General features: G+C 57.5%; 1 protein-coding gene across 4 annotated transcripts in view; it reads right to left on the minus strand.

Moving 5' to 3' along the window:
- Positions 1-26,109, minus strand: part of MYLK (myosin light chain kinase) — a 263,559-nt gene that overhangs the window by 60,384 nt on the left and 177,066 nt on the right. For all 4 annotated transcript variants that reach the window (XM_062208961.1, XM_062208970.1, XM_062208954.1 and 1 more), the window contains 4 exons: positions 24,717-24,788; positions 22,922-24,327; positions 16,624-16,740; positions 8,493-8,579 (listed from right to left, as the gene is read on the minus strand). In XM_062208961.1, coding sequence (XP_062064945.1) covers positions 8,493-8,579; positions 16,624-16,740; positions 22,922-24,327; positions 24,717-24,788 — 1,682 coding nt within the window. The remainder of the gene's footprint in view (positions 1-8,492; positions 8,580-16,623; positions 16,741-22,921; positions 24,328-24,716; positions 24,789-26,109) is intronic.

Here is a 26,109-nt window from a genome sequence, read left to right on the forward strand (position 1 = left end):
TGCAGCTGCTGGTCTGTGCTATCTTTGGGCCAACACTCTACATCTCTGCAATGCCAGCCTCGGGCTCTCAGCCCTTTGTGTATCCTGGGCCTCCGTCCCTGGGCTGACCCTTGCACTTTCTTCAGGCAGGTCTCCTCTCGTGTACACTACTGCCAGGCTGCAATCACGCCCTCCAAGACGGTTCCATCACAGCGCCCAGCACGAGGCAGAAGCCTGCCCCCAGCATGCATGCACCCTGCACTGGGCAAGCTTCCACATCCCCAGTGCCGCCCACCTTACCCAGAACATGAGCTTGATGAATACTATTAAATGGGTGAGCAGAACTCTCAGGGTCTCCCTTAGCCTGGGAATGCCCAAGGAACATTCGGCTCCCACCTGGGGGCCCTGATGTTGAGAGACTTGGGCCTTGAATTCGAGGAGACCGAATCTTTGCACAACTTTTTGTGAAAAGAAGTCTCCGCTCCAACATCTCCCAGATGAAAGCCATCAGGTGCTGAGCCTCTGCTTTAGATAGGAAACCGAGGCGAGAAGTGAAGCAGCCCAATATCAAGACACCCTGATCAAAGCACCGCATTTGGAAGCCTCCAGGAGAAGTGGGGACAGGGCAGGGTAACCTCTCCTTGGCTTCTACCCCGGCCTGCTGGGCCCTAACCTCGTCCTGGTCTCCTGAGCCCTCCTTCTGTCCCGGGAGCAGGGCAGGGCCTCATCCGAGCACCCAGCCTGCAGGTGAGAGCTGCACTCTGCCTTCCAGTCCCTCCCAGAGTGCAGAAGGGCAGAGAGGAGAAGCAGGGAGCTGGTGTTTTTGAGGTCCCCAGGATCTCTGCCTCTCTGGGGACATTTCCCTTTTTAGAGACCCTTCACAATCCCTAAGATCAGCATTAGCTTTCTGCCAAAGGTTCCTGAGAGGAACACAGGCTGGCACAAAGTGGGGGATCACACGCCCAGTGGCGCTGTGCTGGGGCAGGAGGGTGGCTGGTGAGGATGCAAGGCTGAACACTCCCACCATGTGCTGGGGGCAGGGGCAGGAGCCTAGGGATCTGACCCCCTCCCCGACTGCACACACAGCCTTCGCCCTTACAGACTGGGGGACAAGCAGCAGTTGTTTTCCCAGAAGTGACAGCTCTGGGCAAGTTTCCCACTCGCCTCCCTCACAGCAAAGGCTGTCAGGACAGTGTCAGGATGTTTGTGAAGGAAGCAGCCCAGTGGTGCCAGCAAGGTCTGGCAGGTACCCTCCAGGTGCTCCCCGCAGAGGGCCCATCCTGCCACTCAATGGCTTAAGGCCCACTGGGAAAGCATGGGAGGGAGCAGGGTGGGGTGGTAGCTCAGCAGGCAGCCATCACGGGGTCAACACATGCACACATGCACACACACACACAGCCGACACTTCAGATTGGAGTATAACGGGGGTGGGTGCCCGCTTTCAGAGACATTTGTGCAACACCCCAGCTCCTGTGCAAGGGAAGGGCCCCATATCTTTCACTATCAGACAAACTTCGACGTCCAAACCCAGCTTGGTCAGCCTTTCCTCCCCATCCTGCCTCCTCCAGGACTGGGCACTTCTCTAGCCTGCAGAGAAGGTTTAAAAGAAAGATGTGATCCAGGGGAAACCTTCTTGGGGGCTGGCCACTGTCTTTGGTACCCAGAGACGCTTTCAAGTTGACATGACTCTGGGTCTGCGAGAGAGACACATGGAAGAGGCAGAGACATACCCATCAGAGCACCACCACTTGGAGTGACCCATCACAGTGACCAGCTGGTCCAAGGCCGGGCGGGAAATACAAAGGATGCTCTACATCCCCAAGCCACAGACTCACAGTTGAGGCAGAGATCCTTAAACCATGGACACTCACGAGCCAATCGGAAATATTCATTGTAAACCTGCTCAGGGGCCAACCACTCCTCTGGCTGTAAGAGCCCCTGCGATTGCTCATGTATCTCTTTCCCAAAGACCTACAGCCTCTCCCCACCGACAGGAGCAGTCCCTGAGTCTGTCATCTAAGTGGCACTGCCACGTCTCCATTTTTTACAGCCATTTCTAAGCCCCCGTTCTTTTTATTTTTTTTTTATTTTTTTTTTTGACAGGCAGAGTGGACAGTGAGAGAGAGAGAGAGACAGAGAGAAAGGTCTTCCTTTTTCTGTTGGTTCACTCCCCCAATGGCCGCTATGGCCAGTGCGCTGCGGCTGGCGCACTGTGCTGATCCGAAGCCAGGAGCCAGGTGCTTATCCTGGTCTCCCATGCGGGTGCAGGGCCCAAGCACTTGGGCCATCCTCCACTGTACTCCAAGAGCAACCGGGACAGAATCCAGTGCCCCGACCGGGACTAGAACCCGGGGTGCCAGCGCCACAGGTGGAGGATTAGCCTAGTGAGCCGTGGCGCTGGCCAGCCCCCGTTCTTCACACCAGCACCACGCTGTCTTGCCTCACACATGACTCCCAAGGACTCCCAAGACCCCCTGTACCGGGACACCTTGCACCTGGCCTCTCCCTGGCCGGATGCTCTTGCTGCTATGTCACCCCAGCTATCCTTGCTGCAGCCTCAGCCTCCTCCACCCAGGTGATTCAAGCTTTGTTAGACCCATGCCCCTCCAAAGCTTTCCAGCCTGTGGTCTGCTGTCAAAGCTGGAATAGGCCTGGGATTGGCCAGGGACCCTCCCCCTGGAAGAAGAGAAGAAGCCACAGTCCAGACGCATGGAAGGCTTGGCCCAAGGCCACCTGTTTAATGAATGAGAGAACCCAGACTTCATCTCCTGCTTTCTATTAGGGCCTTCTTCCTACGCCCTGCACACCTGAGCACTGCTCTAGAACTGAACATAGTAAATTGGGCCGGCAAGGTCCACCAGCATGTCCCTGCCTCCCCAAGCCCAACTCAGCTCAGGTGGAGGTGTCATGGGCACTTCTCTGCTGAGCCAGTGCACCTGTCTCTCAAGTAGGCAAGGGACCTGCTCTGGGCTGGAGGAACACATGCAGGGTTCCAGAAGTATGGTATTACATTCACATCAAGGGGAGGAATAGACGGCCATAAAGGATATTATTGGGACAACTGACAAAAATCGAATGTAGACTATGGATTAGATAATGCATTGTTTCACTGTCAAATTTCTTGACTTCATAACTGCATTATGGTTACATTCTTAGAAGACAGAAAACTGCTGGCGCCGCGGCTCACTAGGCTAATCCTCCACCTTGCAGTGCCGGCACACTGGGTTCTAGTCCCGGTCAGGGCACCGATTCTGTCCCGGTTGCCCCTCTTCCAGGCCAGCTCTCTGCTGTGGCCAGGGAGTACAGTGGAGGATGGCCCAAGTCCTTGGGCCCTGCACCCCATGGGAGACCAGGAGAAGCACCTGGCTCCTGCCATCGGATCAGCGCGGTGCGCCGGTCGCAGCGCGCCTACCGCGGTGGCCATTGGAGGGTGAACCAACGGCAAAAAGGAAGACCTTTCTCTCTGTCTCTCTCTCTCTCACTATCCACTCTGCCTGTCAAAAAAAAAAAAAAAAAAAAAAAAAGAAGAAGAAGAAGACAGAAAACTAAGTCAGTTGTTTGGTTTAAAATGGTATCTATCTACATAAATGCATATATGAGGGATCTTCAAGTTCATGGAAAATGTGTAATGTGAAAAACTATGCAAGATTTTCAAATATCTTTGAATACATTTATCTTTTAATTCATTTTTTTCCACAAACTTTTTTTTTTTTGGACAGGCAGAGTTAGACAGTGAGAGAGAGCGAGAGACAGAGAGAAAGGTCTTCCTTTCATTGGTTCACCCCTCAAATGGTCACTACGGCTGGCGCACCGCACCGATCTGAGGCCAGGAGCCAGGTACTTCCTCCTGGTCTCCCATGCAGGTGCAGGGCCCAAGCAATTGGGCCATCCTCCACTGCCTTCCCGGGCCACAGCAGAGAGCTGGACTGGAAGAGGAGCAACCGGGACAGAATCCAGTGCCCCAACTGGGACTAGAACCTGGGGTGCCGGCGCCGCAGGTGGAGGATTAGCCTAGTGAGCTGCGGTGCTGGCTCCACAAACATTTTGAAGTATCCTCATATGCATAGAGGAGAATCAACAATGGAACAACATGTAAACAACTGATAGATTTAAGAGTATCCAAGAACAGTAGAAGAAGACCCAAATGCCTGGGCCTCTGCAACCACATGCAGAAGCTCCTGGCTCCTGGCTTCGGATGGGCCCAGCTCTGGACATTGTGGCCATCAGGCAAGTGAACCAGCAGATGGAAGACCTCTCTCTCTGTCTCTCCCTCTCACTATCTGTAACTCTACCTCTCAAATAATTTTTTTTTTAAAGAGTATTCAAGAGGTCCTTGTACTATTCTTATAACTTTTCTATAAATTTGAAATTATGTTGAAATAGTTATTTTAAAAAATTCTCATCGCGAGGCAGGCACACAGCAAACAGCCTGACATGTCTCACAGTCCAAGGCAGTATGCTGGCTGCCACCCTCCTCCCAGCAGCCCTATCAACCTGTCTCGGCTTCCTCCTGCTTCCCACTATGGGCTGGGGGAAGCACTGCCCGGCCTTGTGTGGACAACACGAAGTATGGCCCCAGGGCTATGGCAAGGAGAGGGTGTTGTGCCAGGAACACAGATCAGGGCTGGATTCACAGTGCCACCTCACCAGCTGGGGCATCCTGAGCAGGGCAAGTGATGTCTCTAAGGCTCAGTTTTGCTCACCTGTAAAATGGGAACTACCTATAGCACAGCGGAGTGAGACTTGGCGGAAGCTGAAGACCCTTGGATGGAGCACCTGGGGACATGCCTGCCGCCCAGGCACTCCGGTTTGGTTCTGCCAGCAGCTGATGTGGAGTCAGACCCCCTCACAACGCAGGCTCGAGCTCCCAGGTCACTCCAGGGTGTAGCCTGGAGAGGAGCTGCTGCAGAGAGAAGCCAGGTGCCCGCAGACTGCTGGTCTTGACCAGCAGAAGGGGGTCTCCCTACTGCCTCTGCTAGTGTGGACGCGCCTGGAGCCCTCACACCCACATCCGGGAGCTTCTGTGGGGCTCCGCCCAAGCCTGTGCTGGAGCTGGCCTCTCTGCCCCCCTGCAATGTTACCGCTCTTCTCCCTCATAACCAGGCCCAGAGTGTCCCTCCTCCTCAAAGCCCCCCTCCCTGTATTTGCACAGGGAGGTGGTGGTGCCTGGCAGGTTCAGTTGTGATTCCTTCAGTTTTTCCCATCCCGTGCCAGGGGCCTTCCCCTCTGGCCGCTCAGTGCAGCTTGGCAGTGGGGGGCTCCCAGGCCCTGCGGATAGGAGCTGTTCTCTCTCACACACAGCACAGATGTCCCAGCTGGGGCAGGGGAGCATGCCACATCTGTTGGACAAGAAACTCACCAGCCCTCCCTCAGGAAAGAGGGATTTCCTACTTAGATTAGGAGATTTCTGGCCCTGGGCAGAAACGCACACACACAGAGCCGACCACTCCCGCAGTCAGAGCTGACTGGCACTGCACGGCAGAGGTGCACAGACTGTGTGGTCCCGTTTCTGGTGGGGACAGGGGGCGCCCATCGGATGCATTTGCGTATTTACATAACTATGTTTGCCTGGAAAAGAGTGACTGTGAATGTACTTGGGAGGGGGCTGAGTGGAATCGGGGGTAGATGAAAGAGGACTCTCACATGGTACTTGGTACATTTCCACGCTGTTTAAAATGCTTAAGAATGCATGCAGGGGGCCTGTGCTGTGGCACAGTGGGCTAAGCCCCTGCCTGAGGCACCAGCATCCCATCTGGGTGCTGGTTCATGTCCCAGCTGCTCCTCTTCCAATCCAGCTCTCTGCTATGGCCTGGGAAAAACACTGGAAGATGGCTTGGGCCCCTGCTCCCATGTGGGAAAGAAGCTCTTGGCTTCTGGCTTTGGATCAGTCCAGCGCAGCTATTGTGGCCCTTTGGGGAGTGAACCAGAGGATGAAAGACCTTTCTCTCTGTCTCTCCCTCCTCTGTCTGTAATTCTGCCTCTCAAAATAAATAAATAAAATTTAAAAAAAAGAGAGAGAATGACCTGCATTGGTCAAGTTAAAAAAAAAAAGAATGCATGCACGTGCTTGCATAACTTATAGAATTAATAAATAACAACTACCCCCAAAAGGGAGAAAATAACTGGAGTGCGGGCATCAAAGATATCACCTTCATTTCCCATCTCTGGGCAGTCACTTCCTTAGGAGGGTGGAGGAATGAAGCCCCAGGGAGTCCCTCGGGTACCCAGGGAGCAAGTTTCTGAAGGTCAAGAGCACAGGTGTGTGCATGGTCGGTGTGGGGGATTGGTCCTGCCCTGCTAACACTCAGTGCCCAGGGCTAACAGGTGTAGGGGCTGGGGCTGAGTGCATGGGCCCGCAGAGGGACATTAAGGGGCAGGGATGGTACATGCAGACGCACACCCCTGTGCTTTTGGGCGTGGATGTCTGTAAGTCCAGCTCAGCGGCTCTCTGCACACAGAGGTGTCCCCCTTTCAACAGATGAGCAGGCCTCCCGCAGCTGGTCCTGTGTGTGTGTATGTGTGTGTTGTCGGGGGGGGGGGGCAGCCCTGCTCCTCTTCTACTTAACACTGACCGAGCCCCTCTCTGCTTGCAACCTGCACACCACAGGGCACCTTGTTCTCTGAGGATGTGTGCATGAGTGGCCCCACATGGCTCACACTAACAGAGGCAGCAAGGAGACCCCACTTCTGCTGCCCAAGACTGACAGCATGGGCACCCCCTGCCACAGCTGGTTTCCATCTTGGCCAGCACTGGTAACACCTGGGATGCAAACAAAGACGGAGGCCTGGCTGCCACTCTGAGGTCCTGATTGGATTCATCAGGGGTGTGGCTGGGCAGTGTGGAGTCAAAGCTCCCCAGGTGACTCTCCCAGTAGCCGGGGCGACAGCTGCTGATCCTGAGTCAGGTGATGGCAACTTGATGGGGGTTTTCCACACCTCCTGTTCTCAGGGCAGAAAGCCCAGCTCCGTGACTGCTCAGTGTCTCCAGCTTGTGCCTCTGCTGCCGCTCAGCTCTCTCTGACCCTGCCTCACCTCGCTGGGATGACGGGCCAGAAGTGGGGCCAGGGCTGGGGGCTGCTGACCTCCTGTCCTGGCCCTGGCAACACCTGACCACACCTGACCACAGCCTGAGGTGGCTCTGATCTGCTCAGCTCAGGCAGCATGGGCCCAAGCCAGAGTTTTAGACAAGGAGATTGTGAACTTGTTCTCACCAGGCTTCTCTTACAACTACCTGTACATTTCCAAGAGCTCATTAAATGTCCACACATGACCATCCACAAGAAACAGTCATCCCAATTCAGCTGCCCCAGCACAGTGAGGGCAGAGCGGCCCCTGACAGCCTGGCCGATGCATGTGCAGGCCACCCCCCAGTTCAGCATGGGGAAGGGAGACAGTCTGCTTTCAGAGAACAGAGGGAACAGAATAATGTGAAGCCAGGACACACCACCACATCATAGAACAAGAGATGCTGTCTGAGCACTGTGGACCACAAGCACCATGCCTGGTGGGTACCAGGGGAGTGGAGGCAGAGAGTGAGTGGAGGCAGGAGGATGAGACAGGGCACATCCCATGACTCGGGAAAGAAATGATCAGTGGAGGGGGACTGCAGGGTGGATTTTCAGCGGGACTTTGCCTGCAAGGTGTCCCTTAGAGAGAGAGGTGTCACAGCACAGGCACTCAGGAGGGAACTTGGGGCACATCCTGTGTACAGAGAGCAGCTCAGTGTGGCTTGAAAATAAAATAGGAGCAAGGGAGATTAGAGCCGAGGTGGGAAAGATGGGTGGCAGCTGGGCCACGTGTGGGACCTTGTAGGCACCCGTGTGGCAGGTGTGTCCAGTACACAAACATGTAAGAGGGTCATTTGTACAGGATTTTGTAGGTGTGGGGCCACTCAATATCTTAACCTGGAGCAAAAGGATCAGAGCTACAGTTCAGGAAGCTCCCCCCACAGGGTCAGCATCCCATATGGGCACCAGTTCGAGTCCCGGCTGCTCCACTTCCGATTTGGCTCCCTGTTAATGCACTTGGGAGGCAGAGGAGGATGGCCCAAGTCCTTGCGTCCCTGAACCCACATGAGAGACCCAGATGAAGCTCTTGGCTTCTAGCTCCATCCTGGCCCAGCCCCAGCCAATGTGGCCATTTGGGGAGTGAACCAGTGGATGGAAGATCTCTCTCTCTCTCACTCTCTCTCTCTCTGTTTCCCTCTGACTTTCAAATGCATAAATAAATTTTTAAAAAAAAGGAAAGAAAAGAAAGCTCCCTCTGGCAGACCAGCCCATAGGGGAGTAGTCAGGAGAAGTAAACAGGGAGAGAAAGAGAGAGGGCGAGAGGGCTGTGGGTAGGAAGAAAAGCAAGATAGGCTGTGGACAGGGTGGAGTGAGAAAATGACACTGGCTTGGTCACCAGGAGTTCACGGGGCACTTGGAGGAGCCCAGGGGAGAACAGGTGCACAGGAGGCAGGGCTCTGGGTCGGCCTGGCCCTGCCTCTGTGGGCGAGGGGAGCGAGTACTCACTCTCTGTTCCTAGCACGGGGGGAAGAGAGCTCTTGGGCCTCCGGGATTTCATCTCCGGGGCCTTGGCATTCTCGCTGGCCGGGGCATCTGGAACAAAACAGGTGACAGGGACATCAGTCAGAGGCGCCTCAGGCAAGATCCCACCTCAAGTGCACTTCCAGCGCCTCCCTCAGCCCGCATTCCAGTCTGAGGGCCCTCTGTGCCCCCGGCGCCTGCGGCTGGCCATCTTCCTCTGGGAGAGCACCAAAGAAGGAGAGCCTGCTCTGCCGGGCCTGATAAATCAGGTGGAGAGAGTACAGCCGCCCTGGCAAGATGGATGGGCAGGCTCTGCGGGGAGCCAGGAGCTGCCTCCCTCTGCCTCCCTCTCCCCGTCCTTGTCCTCAGCTGAGCATGGACTCACTGGGGCTAAACGTTCTGGATTTCCCCGGAAGGCTGCTCTGTCTAGCAAGAAGGCTCTCTGGCAGGGCCAGGAGGGGATGGTCCTGCTGGGCTCCTGGGCTGCAGGGCTTCAACCTCTGATTTCTTCTACTTCCTCTTGAACACAGGTGACAGAGCAGCGCACCGCCTTTGCAGGCCTCACCCCTCACCCTTCTTGGGGACTCCTGCTAGCCCCTCCCACAAAGCAGGCCCAGGAAAACCCCCAGCCCCTGCCTTCTGGGCAGGTGCACGCCAGCTGCTTGGGCCTTTACTCCACCTCTGTGTCAATGCAAAGCATGCGCCAGGCCACAGGAAACCATCCCTGTTCCGGCAGCAGGGAAAGGTCATTCTGGGCTGTCATGGGTGGCAAAGGCCCTCACTGGGCCCCTTGGAGGCTGTTCTTTAAGGACTTGTGGGGGAAACCCCCCAGGAACTTGGATAAGGGGCGGGCTTAGTGGCTGTCACTACACTCTGGAATTTCAACAGACTTTCCTCCCCCCTCCCCCCCCCCCCCCCGACCATAGAAAACACTTCCGGGGGACAATGCTGGAGGCAGCGCCTCCTCAGGCCCCCTTCCTGTCCATCCTTTTCCTGCTCAGGGAGAGGAAGCTCACAGGGAGGAAGGAGGGGGTGGGACTTTCCAGTGGAGGCTTCAGCACATTCCTGTGGCTTGGCTGGGGAGGCAGGGCCCCCTCACTGCCCAGCTGCCAGGATGGGGTAGTCCTGGCCGATGTTGCCTAGCCCTGGCTCCTGGGCCTGTGAGGGCATGGGCCCAGGGAGCACAGACTGGAGGGACTGGAGGCATCCACATGCCTTTCTTCTTCCAGATGGCATGCGGGTCCCTCGCCTGCTCTGCCCCTATGAAACCCTCCACACAGGGTCCTCACTGAGGCCTAAAGACGCCTTGGGCCTCCTTCCCCACCCAGCGCCTGCCCAGTCACCATCAGACAGGCACGGTGCAGGCCAGGGGCAGCCGGGCCATCCCCGCTGCAGACACACAACTGTAATTGTGATTACAGGGGTTTTCGGGCAGGATCCAGCAGTTAGGGCAGGGATCGGAGGAGGCTCAAAGCTGGAAGAGAGCCTCTCAAGCAGCCCTGGGGTGTCTGCTGCCTCCTGTCACCCTGGTAGGAGCAAAGGAGCCCCAGAGGTGACTCAGGTGTCCGTCCTTCTGGAGCTGCCACTGGGCGCCAGTTCCACGTGGACAGGGAGGGACCGTGGTCATTCTCAGCCACAGGCAAGCCCTCTGGACCTACCTGTCAGCTCAGTGGCTCTCAGCTTTGGCCACATGTTTAGAAGCACCTGCACTCAGGCTCTGGGTTAATTGGTTTGAGTTGGGATCCAGGCAGCAACATCACCCAGGAGGTCCACATATGTCTCTAACATGTGGCCAATGGCAGTCTCTCCTCAAGCTCTGTGTGTGTGTGTGTGCACTCGGGAGGGCACCTCAGGGACTATTCCAAGAGCCAGAAAAACCTGGCAGTGCCTCTCCTTGGATATTTGGGTACCAGGGTGCCATGCGGCAGGGACGTGAGGCCAGCCTCAGCCTTCCTGGTCCCAGGCCCTCCCTTCTTCCTCTCCTTCAGCACCAGCACTGTGACAGTCATTAGCGACAATTTACAGAAAGGGGCACCCAGAAACGTGCTGGTACAAGAGGAGGGTGCAGGGCGGGGTTGTGCAGAGTCCTGCCTTCTCCCAGTGGGCTCCAGTGCACAGAGGAGGAAGCACCAGGAGGAGTAGGCTGTTCTGTTTTGTAAATTGATGGGCAAACAGGCGCTAGCAAGTGAAGGCTGAGAGCCTGCTTTTCCTGGGTTCCCGAAAGGACAGTGAGCAAAGGGAGTCCTTCTCTGCCCATGGCGTTGTGCTGGGCTACCTTCTAAGCACATCCATGGTGGGGCCTGGCAGAGGCGAGAGCCAGTTTTGAGTCGTCCTTGGCAAACTCCGGAACTCAGGCCAATCCCGGTACTACCCTGGGTCTCTGTGCCCATGTCCAGGCCATGGACAAGGCTCTCACTCTCTCTACCCCACAGAGCTCCAAGGCCTAAGCCGAGAGTGGGAGCACTGGGAATGCTCATCACGGGTGAATTCGCTCTTCCTGTAAGCCTTGCACCTTTGCCTCCCTCTGCAGGGACCTGAGAGTTCTCCAGCTCCAGGAAGGCCCCTGAGCAGCCCCTGCAGCTCCAGAGCAGTCCCTGGGGTGCAGGTTTTCACCCACGGGCGGGGGCGTGGGAGTGCACCACCTCGAAGTCATTCCCTTGACTCTTATCTTTCCATCTGGCCAGGAGGAAAGTGGCTCAAGTTTCCTTTCAAACCAGGCCCACTGCAGACTCGGAGCCCCATGGGGGCGGCCCTGGCCTCCTCTCCTGGAGTGCCAGCACAGTGGGGGCTTGGGCATGCACCATGGGGCCTGGCCGGGGATGTGAGCCACGAGACCGCCGTGAGAACCACAGCGAGGAATGGGCTGGAAGGGCCGTGTGCTAATCAAAACCAGCTTTTTGCTCACACGGCTGCCTGGGGGATAAAAATAATAGTAATAAAAGTTTAAGGGCAGCTTGTGTTTTCTGTCTATTTTAATCATTCTGTGATGAAACTGAACTCCATTTCTAGATCTGGGCCCCTGGGCTGGAGTCCCCTGCTGGCCTGGTTGTGCCCCCAAAGAGACATGAGGGGAGCCGGAGGTGTGGGGAAGTGGGGGGCCTCCGCAGAGAGAACTTCTCCTTATATGGACAATGCCTCGCCCCTTCCACTCCTGGGCTAGCTCTGGACTCAGGGCCCCCCGAGGGTAGCATTTGTGTCTTCTGTCTTCCCTGTGAGGTTGGTTCCCTGAGCCCTGACCCTGGGGAGAAGAATGCGGTCTTGGGAGGCTTCTGGGGGCTTCCCTGGAGAGGGCAGGGGGGAGGGCCTGGGCTCCAGCCTCTCCCTGAGATGGCTCACTCCTCCTTGCCTCTCTCTGCCTGGGAACATGCATGCCAGCCTGAGAGAGTTCTCATCGGGAACTGGCTCCGCTGTTCAGTGGCCTTGAGTCCCTGGGCAAGCTCCTGCACTTCTCTCAGCCTGCTCTTGCTCACTAGGAAGCGTGGGATCACGACACCCCAGTGGAAGAGAGAGCGAGCAGAAAATCAGCAACTGACCCCCGCTGGCACGCATTTGTGCATGTGCTACACCTGCATCATTTGCATGCTTGCGTCAGGTTGAACCACACCATGTGCACAAACAGGAGTGTAGTTCCACCTAGCACTCATCAGCTGCCTGTAATGACTGAAAGAGAACTGTGAAAGTGGGAACGGACTTAGGCACTCGGCAGGGGTGAGGCTGCAAAGGAAAGGTGGGTCCAAGTCAGCTCAGGGGCCATCAGAAGTGCCTGATGGCCACAGCGGCAGTGGACCAGGGTGGTCAGGAGCCGAAGCCTGGATGTAGATTCCTACCCAGTTGCTTGGCGGGAGTAGGTGACTCCATCTCTGTATGTCTCAAACGTTAGGGCTGCTGCCCAGAAACCGTCTTGTCAAGGTCACCAATGACCTCTCAGTGCCAAACCCCAAGGCCAGTGTCCAGGCCTAACATGGCAGCAGCATTTGACCATCGCCCTGTCTTTTTGAAATTCTCAGCATTTGGCTTCGGGACTCCCCTCCCCCTCCAACGCCAACCCGCCTCCTCCCTCTTCACATTGGACCCCGCCTCTCTCCCCTGCCCCACCTCCTTCCACACCCACCAGGGACCTCACTCAATCCTATCCATTCCTGCTGCCAACTCTGACCTCCCTCCTCCACTGCAGACTTACAGACTGGCCTGCCTATGTGGCACGTGTCCCCTGGGCATCTTAAACCACACATGAGCAAAACTCACCCAGCCTGTGCATTCCAACTCCAGTGGGAGGGCGTTGTCACTGACCTTCACCCCCCCACAAAGACCAGTCATCCCCTTCGACTTTCCCGTCTCTCTCTCTCCAGATCCAGTTCATCAGCAAGTCCTATCAGCTCCCCACCAAAATGCACCATGAATCTGATCATTTCCTGTCTCCCGTCTCGACTGAGCTGCCAAGGCTCCCGCCTGGGCTGCCCCAGTAACTTCTCATTGAGGTCTCTGCTCTTCCTTTACCTATCCTGGCTCTGGTCACCACACACACAAACGTGAGCCTTCACACGTGTCCCGGTGGTCCCATCACACTCTGAACGCATGGCCTTGCAACCCTCAGCCTCATGGCCAGGCCCACTGCTCCTTCCTGGCAGGCCACAAGCACCGTCCCGGGTCTCAGCTCAGGACTGTGCGCTCACTGCTACCTCTTCTCTCATCCCTTCAGGTCTCTGCTCAAACATCCCCTCCTCAAGAGGCCTTGGCAACCACCCTCTCTGAACATGGCATTCCCTGTACCACTACCCTGGGGGCCCCTGTTGGCCACAGGTGAGGTTACTGAGACCCTGACACGTCTTCCATCTGCATCATCACCTCACCCCCCCCATTAGAATGCTGCATCCTGAGAGCAGAGACTTTTCCTGTTGTTTATTGCTTTTAACACCAGCCCCTAGAGCAGTGCCTCGCACAGAGTAGGCACAAGAGATTTGTTGAATGAAGGAATGACGGCATGGGTGCCCCCTGGAAAGCCCCCTCTCCTACATACACACGCATGGCCCTCCATGGTCAGGAAGCCCTGTCTCATGGACAGCAAAGGCTGGGTGCCTCGGCCGGGGGTGCTGGGCTCAGCAAGGGGGTCCGGGTGCCCTCTGACGCCTGTCTTAGGATTCGGCCTGAGAAGCGCTTCATTGCCTCACCTCTTATCTGGGGCTGAGTGGGAGGAAAGGGGTCAGTCTGATGTCCAGAAGGACTCTCCTGGAGACTGGGCCCTGCTGGAGGAGGCCGCACCAGGTTGCAGAAGGGTGTGGGCTATGCATCAGGCACACCTGAGGCTTGCCAGGTGATTCATGTTGTAACTCACCATGTCGGGTGGGGCTTCAATGCGGGCCCTGTTGTAAACCGTGTGACCTGGGAAGGCAGCTGACCTCTGCTGAGCCTTGGTTTGCTCATGGAGCAAGACACCCTGCCCACTGCAGCATAGACGAAAAATGCAAAGTGCAGAGCCGTGACTGCCATGCTGGCTCAGAAGGTCCAGTCTTTCCTCCTCCAGGCTCAGTTGCCTGGCAAGTCCTTACCCAGAGGCGACCTCAGCTCCCCTCTGTGTGGCACAAGTGCCCCTTGGAGGGAGGGGCACAGGATACCCCTTTTCTTAGGAAAAGCCCCAACTGTCACGAAGGAATAGCCAGACGTGCTGCGCGGTCAAGGCACCTCCCTCCTCTTCACTCTCTAAGGGCAACACAGCCACAGACGCATGGTCGTCATGGTGTGGGTACAGGCTGAGTGACAGCGTGTAACTTTCAGGGGGCAGGGCAGGCCCTCAGCATGGCAGGGGGAAGCCAACCGGAGGTCAGCGCCAGCTGTGGTCCTCACACCCAGTGGAGAGGGACCTCGCTGCCCCCTGGGAGGGAAGCAGGACCAGTCCCATGCCGAGGTCGGGCTGGCAGCTGCAGGTGGAGCAAGGTGGGCGGAGCCCACACAATGGCTGGACTTGGAAATTCAGCCGTGATGACTCCCTAGGACAGGTGTGTCTTCACTGTACTTTGATTCATGAGAATCTGCTGGAAAACTCTGGTCCTCTCTCTTTGGAAAGGTGCTCCAAACCACGTACACCCCGAGATTTGCCTCCTATTTCTAAGGATGCTGGGACCCACTGGGATATTATGCCTGGGGAGTCGACTGGCTGGGAGAAGCTGAAGGGATGAGGGGATGGAGGGGAGCACCAGCTGAAAGGAGGCAGCCAGGTGCTGGAATGTGGCGGCAGATCCCACTCCTTCATGGCTTGCTAAATGTGGCTAGAAGCCCGCAGGTGTACCAGGGCACTAACCCGTCTCACAGACAGCCCTGCAGGGGAAGGGGGTGCAGGGGCTGCCCCTTTTTCTCTCTGAAAACCAAACCCAACCCAATTATCCCAGAGTCAGTCCTGTTATCTCAGCGGCTCCTGTTCTAAAAGCCAGAGGCCACGCCCTGCCTTTGAGGGATCAGGGGAGGGCAGGAGGCTCTTCCAGCAGACTTCTGTGTGGACACAGCCCGGCAAGCTGCAGAATGAATTCCCCAAACCTTAAGAAAGGACAGCTCCCAGACCTCTTCTGGACGGGAAGAGGAACTTCCATTTTGCAAACAGATCTGGGAAAGGTGCTGACACTCCCCAGATAAGGAGAATGAATGGCATGCCCGCCCGCCCTGACAACGGGGCCTGAAAGGCTGAGGTTCCAACAGCAGAGGACCTCAGCAGCAGCCGGCTTCCTTGCAGACCAGTGGGAATCAGCGTGAGTCCCAGAGAGGCAATGGGGCTGTCAGAAATAGGCTCCCAGGGTCAAGTTCCCAGGAATGCTATTCTGTTTCAAGGCGACACCCATATAGAAAGGATTAGGACCCTGACGTGGGCGGTGGGTGAGGATACCCCCACACCAGGGGAAGCAACAGTAGCAGCTTGCACAAAGCCTCAACACATGTCCCCAGCCCCCCTCGGAGCTGACCGGCACCTCTGACCATCAGACTCACAGCCTGGTGGCAAGTGAAGTCACACAACTCACAGGAGACGGATGGATGTGACTCTTAGCCTAGCTGTTGGCCACAGCAATCTAACTGTGTCATTGTGTGTGTATTGTTTTAAAAAGGACTTTCCCCCCTCTCCACGCCACTCATTACGTAGGGTAAACCTCGGTTTTGTGATCAGGAAATCCGATGATAAAAAACCCAGAAGGAGTACAAAGACCGTCTCCCGTGCAACGGCAGCGACACCGGTGGGAACCTCAGAGCTCAGGCGATGGCCCGCGGGAGCCCGAGCAGCACAGCTGTCCTCCGAGACGCCTTATTTGGACACTGGTTCTTGACATGTCACGTACGGCTATTAACCAGGCATTTCAAGGGCGAGACACTTGTTTTCTAAATCTACCTTTCTAGATATTTCCAGGCAAATTCAATTCAAAGAAAGGGCCTTGGGTTGCGAGTCCCCAGATGGGGGTCAGGCTGTGGCTGAGCCCGCCTGCGGAATGCTTTCGCTCTCTGAATGGCCTCAGGGTTCTCACCGGTGAGGTGAGTGTTAGCCTGAATCATCATGAGGTTTGTGCTACTCCTGGGTCCCTCATTCTGCACGCCTCACAAGGAGAAAGAGGGAAGACTCACAGCTACACTCGGGTGGTTTCTGAAGGTCCAGTCCCAAGCCCCTGCCCCCCACGGGCCCTCCACTCAGCTGGGCAGGCCTCTCCCTCCCTCTGCTGCAATAGGGCTGTTTCCTTTCCTGCCCAGACACTCAGCCCCCACTCACCTCACCCGGACCCCGCTCTGCTCCCTCTTCCTCGCAGGACCCAGAGCCCCGCAGCCTGGGTCTGACCTGCCAGCTCCCACTCTGGCTGTGGTGGCTTGGAAAACACGTTGTAGTCATTTTCCTGTGGGTGTGTCTTCTCCCCCGCCTCGTGCCCCTTGCCCCGGCTGCCCTGCTCAGAAGGCTCTGGGCGTGGAGGGCGAGCGGCCCCTCCTCCTGGCTCAGGAGTGCAGGACGAGGCCACATGAGCCATCAGGTGGAGCTGCTGCATTTGTTCTCACCTTGTTGTTGTGAAACGTGACCTGACATCGCGAGAAGCTTGCAAGGGAGGGCTGAGAAGTGGTGTCCTGTGTGCACGTGGCAGGGATGGGTGCAACTTACCGTGCACGGTGACGTGGCAGGAGCACTCGGCCTGGCCTGCAGCGTTCTTGGCCACGCACTTGTACAGCCCTCTGTCCTCCGGCAGTGCCTTCTCGATGGAGACAGAGCACAGTGAGCCTGGCGGGGAGAGGAGGAGGTGGTGAATGGGTGGGTCCCAGCACCTGCAACACTCAGGTGATTGTCACAGGAGCCTCTGGGAGCGCAGAAGCCCCAGGTCCCATGGGAACCGACCCTGTCTCCTCCAGGAAGCCAGGGCACCCTCCTGAGAACCCACGTCTGCAACAGCTGCCCTCTTACCATGGGACCCCCCTCCCAGACCCGGACAGCCCTCTGCTGGGAACACACTGGACAGCTCCAGAGGAAGGGAGATACCAGCTACAGCCGAAGGCTCACAGGACCCAGGCTCACGCTGAGAGAGGAGAGGAACCAGGCCAGGTTCTCACCCCTGCATTAGGGACAGCGGCCTTATGGCACTGCTTGCAGCAGTGGTTCCGGGCAGGCCCCTGGGAAAGGAGCTTTGAGCAAAGAGGTGGGTCATGGAGGGCAGGAGGCCCTGAGCCTGGGAGGAAAAGGTGACTGCGGGCAGAGACTCAGGAGTCGGCTTCTCAGGTCTGTGTCTGAACGAGGGCAGCTGGGGGCTGCTTCCCTTCCGTGCCAGGACCTCCGGTCACCTCAGAGTGCGGGTGGTGATAGCCCTTTCTCCAGGCCCCCTGTCGGGGAGAGCAGTCAGGGGGTGCACACAGGAACCTGGGCTCTGATATTCGCTCATCCAGCCCTCTCACCCCTGCGCTGGCTGCTTCTTGGGGGGTTTCCCTTAGGATGCGAGAAGTCAGCTGAAGACTCGGTCAGCTGCTAGGGCAGGCAGAAAGGCAACGTCACCCATTCCTGCCTTCAGACACACCAACAAGCAGAGGTGTTCTGCCCAAGGCTGCCCCTAGTGTCACAGGGTGGGGGTGGGGGTGAGAGGTGAAGAGGAGGAGGAGGAGGCCTGAGCCAGAACCCCACCCCTCACAGCCCCCATGCTACTGGCTGGGGGGAGAGCAGAGCTGAGTGCCTCCCAGTGAGTGCTTGGGGAGGCAGTGGGGGCATGACAGGAAGGCAGGCCATCCCACTGGGCACCTCCCCCACGCCCCTCCCCCCTGGTAGGCATGTGAAGATGCGACCAAAAACACAGGGGAGGATGACATCAGCTCTGCCCAGGGAGCCTCGGTGAGACTGGAACAGAAAACAAAGGCGCTAGGGTGCCCTTAGTCCTTGGCACCTGGGTCCTGTGTTCAACGGAGAAAGCTCAGTCCAGCAAAGCACCAGGTGCAGGCTGGCTGCTCTCCACGCGGCCCCTCAACCTCCTGCACCCTCAGAGACCCAGCCCCTGGGGGCAAGCCCAGAGTCTCTTTCCACCGTGACCAGGAGACAAAATTTGGATTTTTAGGAAGTGTGTCCTGGGAGTGAGCACCACGAGGCCTGGGAAGCAGAGAAGGCTGCCTGCCGGGTAGACAGGAGGACTCTGAGCTGACCTCCGGCCCCAGTTTGACCCCCTTGGTCACCAAGCGCATGCGCATAGCTGAAGCCCTGAGAGCTGATACCCTTCCCCCAAGGAACATCCTGTTCAAATCCTTGATTTTCTTTCAGTTTCTGTGCCTGAGCTGCCTTCAGCCCTAAACCAAAATGAGATAATCTGCAGAGAGAGTAGTGAGACTACTGGACTACTGGGAGAACAGGGGAGCAGGTGTGCCACACACACCCCCATCCCCCCACCTCGTGAAGGCATCAGAGGGGCAGCCCCTCCAAGTCCCAGCTCCTGGACCCCCCGGCCACAAGCATGGGCTGGGGGAGGGCCCCGCGCCCTCCAGAAGAGGAATCGGTATTTCCTGTGGGACAGCTCATTCCTGACCTCTGCAAGAAAAGCTGTTTCCCAGCGGGTTTTTTTTTTTTTTTTTTTTGAAAAGCTTCAGCCTGGTGGGGAATTTTGAGAGGGAGGGGTGGGGGAAGGGAGAGGTCAGAAGCAGGAATCCACGGAGTGGCTCAGCTGGAGCTGGGCCTGGGAGAGCCCCTCCCGCTGGGGTCTGAGGATCCTGGCTCTCTCCCTGTGTGGGAGGTGGGGGGAGGAGATGGATGATGGAGGGAGCCTTCCTCTGAAGCCCTGGACACTCTGTGAGGAGACTGCCCCGGGGCAGAAGGGCCTTCCTGAGCCAGCCCAGTGGACAGGTCCAGTAGGGCTGAGCGGTGGGCCTCAGGTCTGGCGTCCTCCACCATGCGATCTTAAGGCCACCAGCCCTGGCTGGATTCTGAGCTCCCCATTAACCAAGCTGATACATAGGCCTGTGCCCGTGTCCCTCACCAGCTGGTCAAGGCGGGGACCACGTCAATCCCGTTTTTTTTTCCTTGCACCTGGAATGCAGTGTACTCTGGAGGTGGCCTGCTAGGGTCTGGTCAGGAACCTGTCATCAATGCAACCTAGTGCTGGGAAGACGACTTCCTGTTTCAGCTGTCCACCTGAGTTGCCCTCACAAAGAGAGGGACCACCTAGCCAGCTGCTTTGCACGCAGTAGGTGCTGTGGACACCCATGCTTTGTAGGATGGACGCACATGGGCTTCCAGAAAAGCCTCTGCAAGATTCTGCCCTGAAGACAGTTAGGAATGAATCATCTGTTGATGACAGCCAGAAAAACGAAGCCTCAGTATCAGACTGGAAAATGTTTTGCTGGGGAAGCCTGGCCTGCAGGCGGGAAGTGGAGCAGGCAGGTGACGGCACTTCTCAGGAGCAGCCTGGCAGCCGGGTCCACAGGGCCGAGACAGCCTGGGACGCACAGGTGGTACCTGAGCTCCACCTGCCCTGTAGCTCTGGGGGTGCAGACAGGGGAAGGACACTGACACATACCTGTGTTCCCCCCAGGAATTAACTAACGGTCAACCCCAAGAGACAGCTTACACCTCTTCCCCTGCTGTCCTCGCCCTAAACACAGTGGACGGACTCCTGCTTGGTGGTGGTGGTAGTGGTGGGGCCTGTGGGCTGTGAGGCCTCTGAAGCTACATCAGACTATCAGAGAAGCCCCCCCAAAACCCGAGGCAGTGTACCCCAACATTCAGTGCACATGGGGAGGGAGGAGAGAACAAGAGTCTCTCGTGATCCAAAGTGGTACCAATGTGCTGTGCAGGTGGCCTGGAGGAAGTGACTCTTAATGGCAGAAGAAGTGACAGGATGACGATCGGCAAGAAGCACCCTACGTCAGGGGACGGGGCAGGGAGGGAGCTGGGGGGCGAAGACAAGGAGACCAGGGCAGCCCATCCCTTTGTCATCCCCCACAAGCCATCAGCTCCCTTATTTCCACTGACACCAGTGCTGGGACCCCAGGCACCACACTCAGTGCCCTGCCATCTCCATGCCACCAAGCAACAGGTGCTAGTGCTTGGATCCTTGCTTTGTGGGCTGGCTAATTCCCCTGTGGCCATGGCTACTGCATCAGTGCGGGCATCACCAACCTTCCTCCCTGACCTCTGCAGAGGGCTCTGAACGTGTCTTTTGGGCACAGTGTCCATCAACACTCTTAAAAGTCAAGTTCTGTGTACAGTGCTCCTCAGTCCACTGTCTTTCATGACTCCCTGTTGTTCCTGGGCCTGATGGAGGGTGCAGTCGGGGCCAAGTCATGGGCTCCAGCCAGAACGGGCTGTGAACAGCCTGCCTCTCCTGCCATAGCCCCTCTCACCCTGCAGAGCCCGGCCATGTGCCCTGTCCCTTGCCTGGAGAGCCCGGCCGTGTGCCCTGTCCCTTGCCTGCAGAGCCCGGGCTCCTTCAGCAGGAGCCCTTCCCTGGCCCCTAGCACTCATGCCCCCTCCCATCTGCTGCCGGCACCTCCTCCTGCACGTGGCTCCTGTGGTTTTACGACGGCCTGTGTCCTCTGTCCAGACCTATGGGAGAAGACCCACTCCACCTCTCCAAACACCCTGCTGCCCTCGAGGGACACGCAGGTGGGCAGGTGCTAAGGTACTACGAGACGCTTCTCCCCAACAAAGCACAGGCTCCTGGAGGTGTGGTTGGTGGAGGGACAGAAGGCAGGGCCCGTGTTTTAACACAAGGCAACCCCCTCTGCAGTAAAACAGATCTGTTCCCTCCATTGTAGGGAAAATACTAGAAGCCTGGCCAGCCCAGGGGTGCACCAGGGTCATCTAGTCTCTTGACAGCTGTTGACCACATGCATAATAAGTAGCCCTTAGCATTTGCTGTAGACAGATAACTTCTCAGCTGCCCTAGGATTTTCTAGGGGACACAGCATGGGAACTTGGGCACCTGAGCCCACACCCTGGCTCTGCTGCGTATGAGCTGTGCACTCGGGCAAGATGCTCAACTGCTCTGTTAGATGCCCAGTGGCTGTTGGGTGGGTGACGTGATGGACGCTGTAAGATGCTGAGGTCAGGGCTGGCCAGGGTATTTAACAGATGCAAACTGCTCTTGCTTACTGATGAGTTCTTTTGGTATCTAGCATATTTCTGAAGTGGGATTTGGGACGAGCTCCGTGACCCCCTCTCCCCCACCCCATACATCTCTGCTGGTGCTGGCCCTCTTTGAATCAGTCCTCTGCACTGGACCTCAATGACTCCCTCTGGGTCAGTTTCTGTGGGAGACGATGGTGGGGAGTGGGCCTCTTCCTGCAGGTTAATACTCGGGCACCCTGGGCTTGAGAAGCCAGTGGCCAGTGGCTTGGGGTATGCGTCTGAGATCAGGGCCGGGATCTGCTTTCTGCTGCTCAGCTGCCCCGAGTTGACACCCGTGCAGGCCCCAGAGCCACAGCATGGTTTGAGCCTTGCCCCCTGCTGCCCTGGACCTCACGATGCGCAGGCCTGTGACTGTGCATGGCCCAGGGACAGCAGTGCTCCCCCCATCCTGTCCAGACAGCACCACAGGGTGACCTACGACATGTGCCCAGTCAGGTTTCCCATCTGTTTTTCAGATGGCAGGGAACCCTGGGGTGGCAGGGAAGGCTATGGCACCCACTCTCCTGGACATCTGGCTCTACCACAGTGATCCCCCAGACCCGTGTGTGGGCCTTGGGGGGGCTGAGCTAGCAGAGGCAGGGGGATGGATGAGACCAGTTCCGGAGGGCCCTGCCAACATGGGCCATCCACATGAGAAGGTCTCCAGGCCAACACATTAGCCTCTGTCTGCCAAGACCCCCACTATCCCTTGGCACTGAGACCCAGTGCTCTCAGTGGTTCCAGACTTGCTGTCCGAGATTCAGAGGGAAGAGGGAGCCTTGCTTTGAGCCCAGAGGGATCCCGTGGTCTGCAATGCCTCCTTCTTCCAGTCTTGAAGAGGAAGGCAGGCAGGCAGGGAGGGAGGGAGGGGGTAACCTGGTAGCAAGGAGGGAGCACAGGGCACAGTGGCTCTGATGTCTCCACTGGCTTGAACTAACAGGACCTGGCCACTCTGGCCTCTGCTCCTCATGAGTAAATGTCACCTCTGGGGAACTTCTTTGCACCCTTCTCTCAGCCGCCAGCATCAGCCCTAGCTCAGGCAGGGCCCTCTCCTGGCATAGGCTCTTCCAGCCCCAAGGGTCAGCATGGGCTGTCTGCCTGCCTTGGAGCTCCTGCCCAGGCTTGGGGGTCTCCTCCAAACCAAAAGGAGGTCCAGGGACAATACTCCTTTCACTCCTGTCTGTTCTCCAGGTATAAACTGGCCTGGCTCAGAACCCCAGACCCCAAAAGGCCACAGATGGCAGGATTTGCCCCCCCTCCCCACCACCCAAGAATGTGAAATACCAGCAAACAAAAGTCTCATCCAAATTAGGAAGCAAGTCATTCCGTCTGCCTGTAAGTGCGTGCCGTCGGGGCTGTTCTGGCCTCTGGCTTCCCAACAAGTCCCCTCCAACCCACAAGGGCTCCCTGGACCTAAGTTGTTGACCATGCTCACGGTCCTGTGCCACCCGTCGCTGCACCTTCCCCAAAGCAGTCACGCTGCTGCTTGGGCGACTCGGGGCTCAGAGCCCATGACTGGCCCCAGCTTCTGTGCCCCCACTTCCCAGCTTGCGGGTGGAGCCCCTGTCACACGGCAGTTGTGGGGGCATCAACTCAGGCCCGTGTCTACTCGGGGAGCCTCAGATGGGGTTGCCACGAGACAGCATTGCCAGAATCCCAGCCCTCATCCTCAGCCACAGAGCATGGGCCCCAGGCCCCTGATAGGGGCAGGGCCAGGCTTACCAACCCAGGCTATGGGCCTCCAGCACCATGATCAAGACCAAGGCTCCACGAGTTTGGCAGTGGCTTGGTTCAGGGCCCCATCTTCCCCATACCCACCCTCATTTACCTTCTTGGGAGAGGATGACGAATTTGGTGGTCTTGAGTGTCTTCCCGTTCAGTGTCCAGGTGATGGTGGCCGGGGGCTCAGAGGACACCTGGCACTGGAGCAGCAGCTTCTCGCCCTCTGCCACACGGACGTCCTGCAGCTTCTCCTTGAAGGTTGGAGCTGTTCCCGGGCTCGCAGGTGGTTTTTCGTTATCCGCGGCTCCTGCCTTCTCTCTCTTGCAGTTCACATCATTCTGGACCTCCTTCTTGAGTTCCTCTTTCCCTGCTGGTTTGGGGGTCTCGGCAGGCTTGGTGTTGCCCACAGGTTTCAGGGTCTCAGCAGGCTTGGCGTTGGCCACGGGTTTCAGGGTCTCGGCAGGCTTGGCGTTGCCCACAGGTTTCAGGGTCTCGGCAGGTTTGGTGTTGCCCACAGGTTTCAGGATCTCAGCAGGCTTGGCGTTGCCCACAGGTTTCAGGGTCTCAGCAGGCTTTGCATTGGCCACGGGTTTCAGGGTCTCGGCAGGCTTGGCATTGCCCACGGGTTTCAGGGTCTCGGCAGGCTTGGCATTGCCCATGGGTTTCAGGGGCTCTGCAGTCTTGGCGTTGGCCACAGGTTTCAGGGTCTCGGCAGGCTTGGCATTGGCCACAGGTTTCAGGGTCTCGGCAGGCTTTGCATTGGCCACGGGTTTCAGGGTCTCGGCAGGCTTGGCGTTGCCCATGGGTTTTAGGGTCTCGGCAGGTTTGGTGTTGGCCACAGGTTTCAGGGTCTCGGCAGGCTTGGCATTGCCCACTGGTTTCAGAGTCTCGGCAGGCTTGACATTGCCCACTGGTTTCAGGGACCCTGACAGTGGTGCACTGCCCACAAGCTTGGGGCTTTCTGTTGCCTTGGCATTCAAGGCCTCAGCATTGCTGCTACCATTCTCTGCCGGTAATTTCTTCTTGCTGCCCAGCACGGAGCGGAAATCCGGGGTGGCAGGTTTTGGAGGTGGCGCCTTCTCAGGCACGGGGGTCTTGGGAGTCCCCTTCTTGGCTAGGACGGAGCGGAAGTCGACCTGCTGGGGGCTGTGCACCTTCCTCTCCTCCTCAGACACGGTCTTGGGCTTCACCTGCCGCTGCAGGTTGGCGCGGAAATCCATCTGCTCGGCCGGGATCTCCTTCAGGGCTTCCTCTGACAGGGTCTTGGTACTCACCTTCTTCCCCAGCAGCTCACGGAAGTCCAGCTGCTCCACCTCCTGCTGGCGGATCGCCTCCTCGGTGTGCTGCCTGGGCTCCACGCGCCTCCTCAGCAGCCCCCTCACGTCCTCCCCGTCTTCCTCCTCGGGCCAACCGTGCCCTCTCGCTGGCCAGCAGGACCTCAGGGTCCCATGGCGCTCGCTGCCACCACCATCAGCACCACAGAGGCCCTCGCAGCTGGCAGGCTCCGTCCCCCTGCAGCCAGTGAAGGGAGAAAGGAAAGAGGCAGGAGGAAAGGGGCCGGGTGAGAAAGCTACGTCAGGGGAGAGCAAATCCCTGAGGGCGGAGGGTGGGGGGGTGTGGGGGGGCCGGCCAGGCTGTGTTTATAGAAGGGAACATTGGTGAGCGGCCTCTCGCTCGCTTAGTTGGTTTATTACATCGGTAATGACTTCAGTAGCCTTATAAGGGTGTGTGCAAAAAAAAAAAAAAATTTCACCCCCTCCTTTCCTTGGCTCTCCCTCCCTCATTCCCCTTCCAATCGCTCCCTTTTGGCTCTGGCAGCCTCGGCTGCAGGATACAAACCCTCAGGGGGCTTCTGTGGGGCCAGGAGGGAGGTGGGGGTGTGGCACGGGGCTGGCACTCACCGCACAGGGGTTCTGGCTGGGTTGTTCTGTAGCATCAGAGACACCTGGCAGCTGCACTCACCGACCCGGTTCCTGAAGAATTCAGGGGATCAATGCAGATCAAGGGGCTGTGAGGGGCTAGGCCTGGGGCTGTGAGGGGTGCGGGCTTGAGTATGGACTTGGAGTCAGGAGGATGGAGGTCACGGTTCCAGCCGTGATGTCCATCCCAGACTCAGATTTAGGGCAGGGGCCCTCTCATCCTTGGTCACTCTTTATTTTCTCAGCTCTTGTTTCAAAAGAAGCAAAGAAGACTGGATGGCAGCTCAGACGGACATCCAGCAGATGCCCTCGTGCAGTTGGTCCATGAGAGAACAAAGGCTGGCCTGGGATGCAGATGCCGGGTCTGGACAGCGGATCCTGGCCAGCCTGCCCGGGACCCTCGTCTGTTTACGGTGGCCTCTTCGCAGAGGCTGCTACCTCGCCTCTCAGGCCAATGCCCTTGATCAGAATTTTCTTTTAAAACCCCAAGTGTCCCCCTATGTGGGTGGCCCCTTTTTCTTCTTCCTGCAGGTGGGGAGGGGTTTGTATTCTTCCTGTCTATGAAACTGTTCAGAGTCTTCAAAGGTAGGGCTGGCCAGTCAAGGCCCCTCTGCTTAGGAGAGGGGAGGGGGACCTAGCTCTCCCCTCCAGCCACACAAGGGCACCACCTGCTGGCGATTCTGAGCTCCAGCCTGATTCTAGCTCAGACTAGAGAGAAGGGGTGGGGCAGGTCTGGGAACCAAAGGAACTCTTGGTGCTAAGGACTGCATTTCCTATGCACCCTTCAGCATCCACAACTTTCATCTTGTTCACAATACGCCAGGGACCTATGCAACGTGATCACACCCACTTTAGAGAGGCAGAGGAGGCTCTGGGTCCATCCCTCTTACCAGGATGGAAGGGCAGGGCATGACGAGGACCTGGCCAGAGGTGCCAGGTGCTGTGACACTCTCCTTCCACAATCCATCTCTTTTGTAGCCTGGGCAATTTCTGCGAGGCTGGAGTCAGCACCGTTGTTACAGGTAAGGAAGCCAAGGTCCTCACTCCAAGGAGCTAGCTGGTGGGAAAGGGGCCGAGCCCCGGGTCTACCTGAACAACACCTGTGGCCTCCGCACTCCTTCCCGCAGTCTCATCAGCACACGTCTGTTCTAGGATGTGTGTGTGTCTCTGCATGTGTATGTGGGGTCTGCAAAAAGCTCATGGAAAATGCAGACTATGGAAAGACCATGCATGTTTCAAAAGTTCTTACAGCCAAACAAACTTCCCTTTTAATTCCTTTGAACTTTCTGAAGGGCCCTCGTGGAAACACCCTGCCCTGGTGGTCTGGGTCGTGGGAAATGCGTGCAGGTGTACATCTTATCCACAGGACCAGATG

This window comes from Lepus europaeus, chromosome 2 (genome assembly GCF_033115175.1).
Source record: "Lepus europaeus isolate LE1 chromosome 2, mLepTim1.pri, whole genome shotgun sequence".
Lineage (NCBI taxonomy): Eukaryota > Metazoa > Chordata > Mammalia > Lagomorpha > Leporidae > Lepus > Lepus europaeus.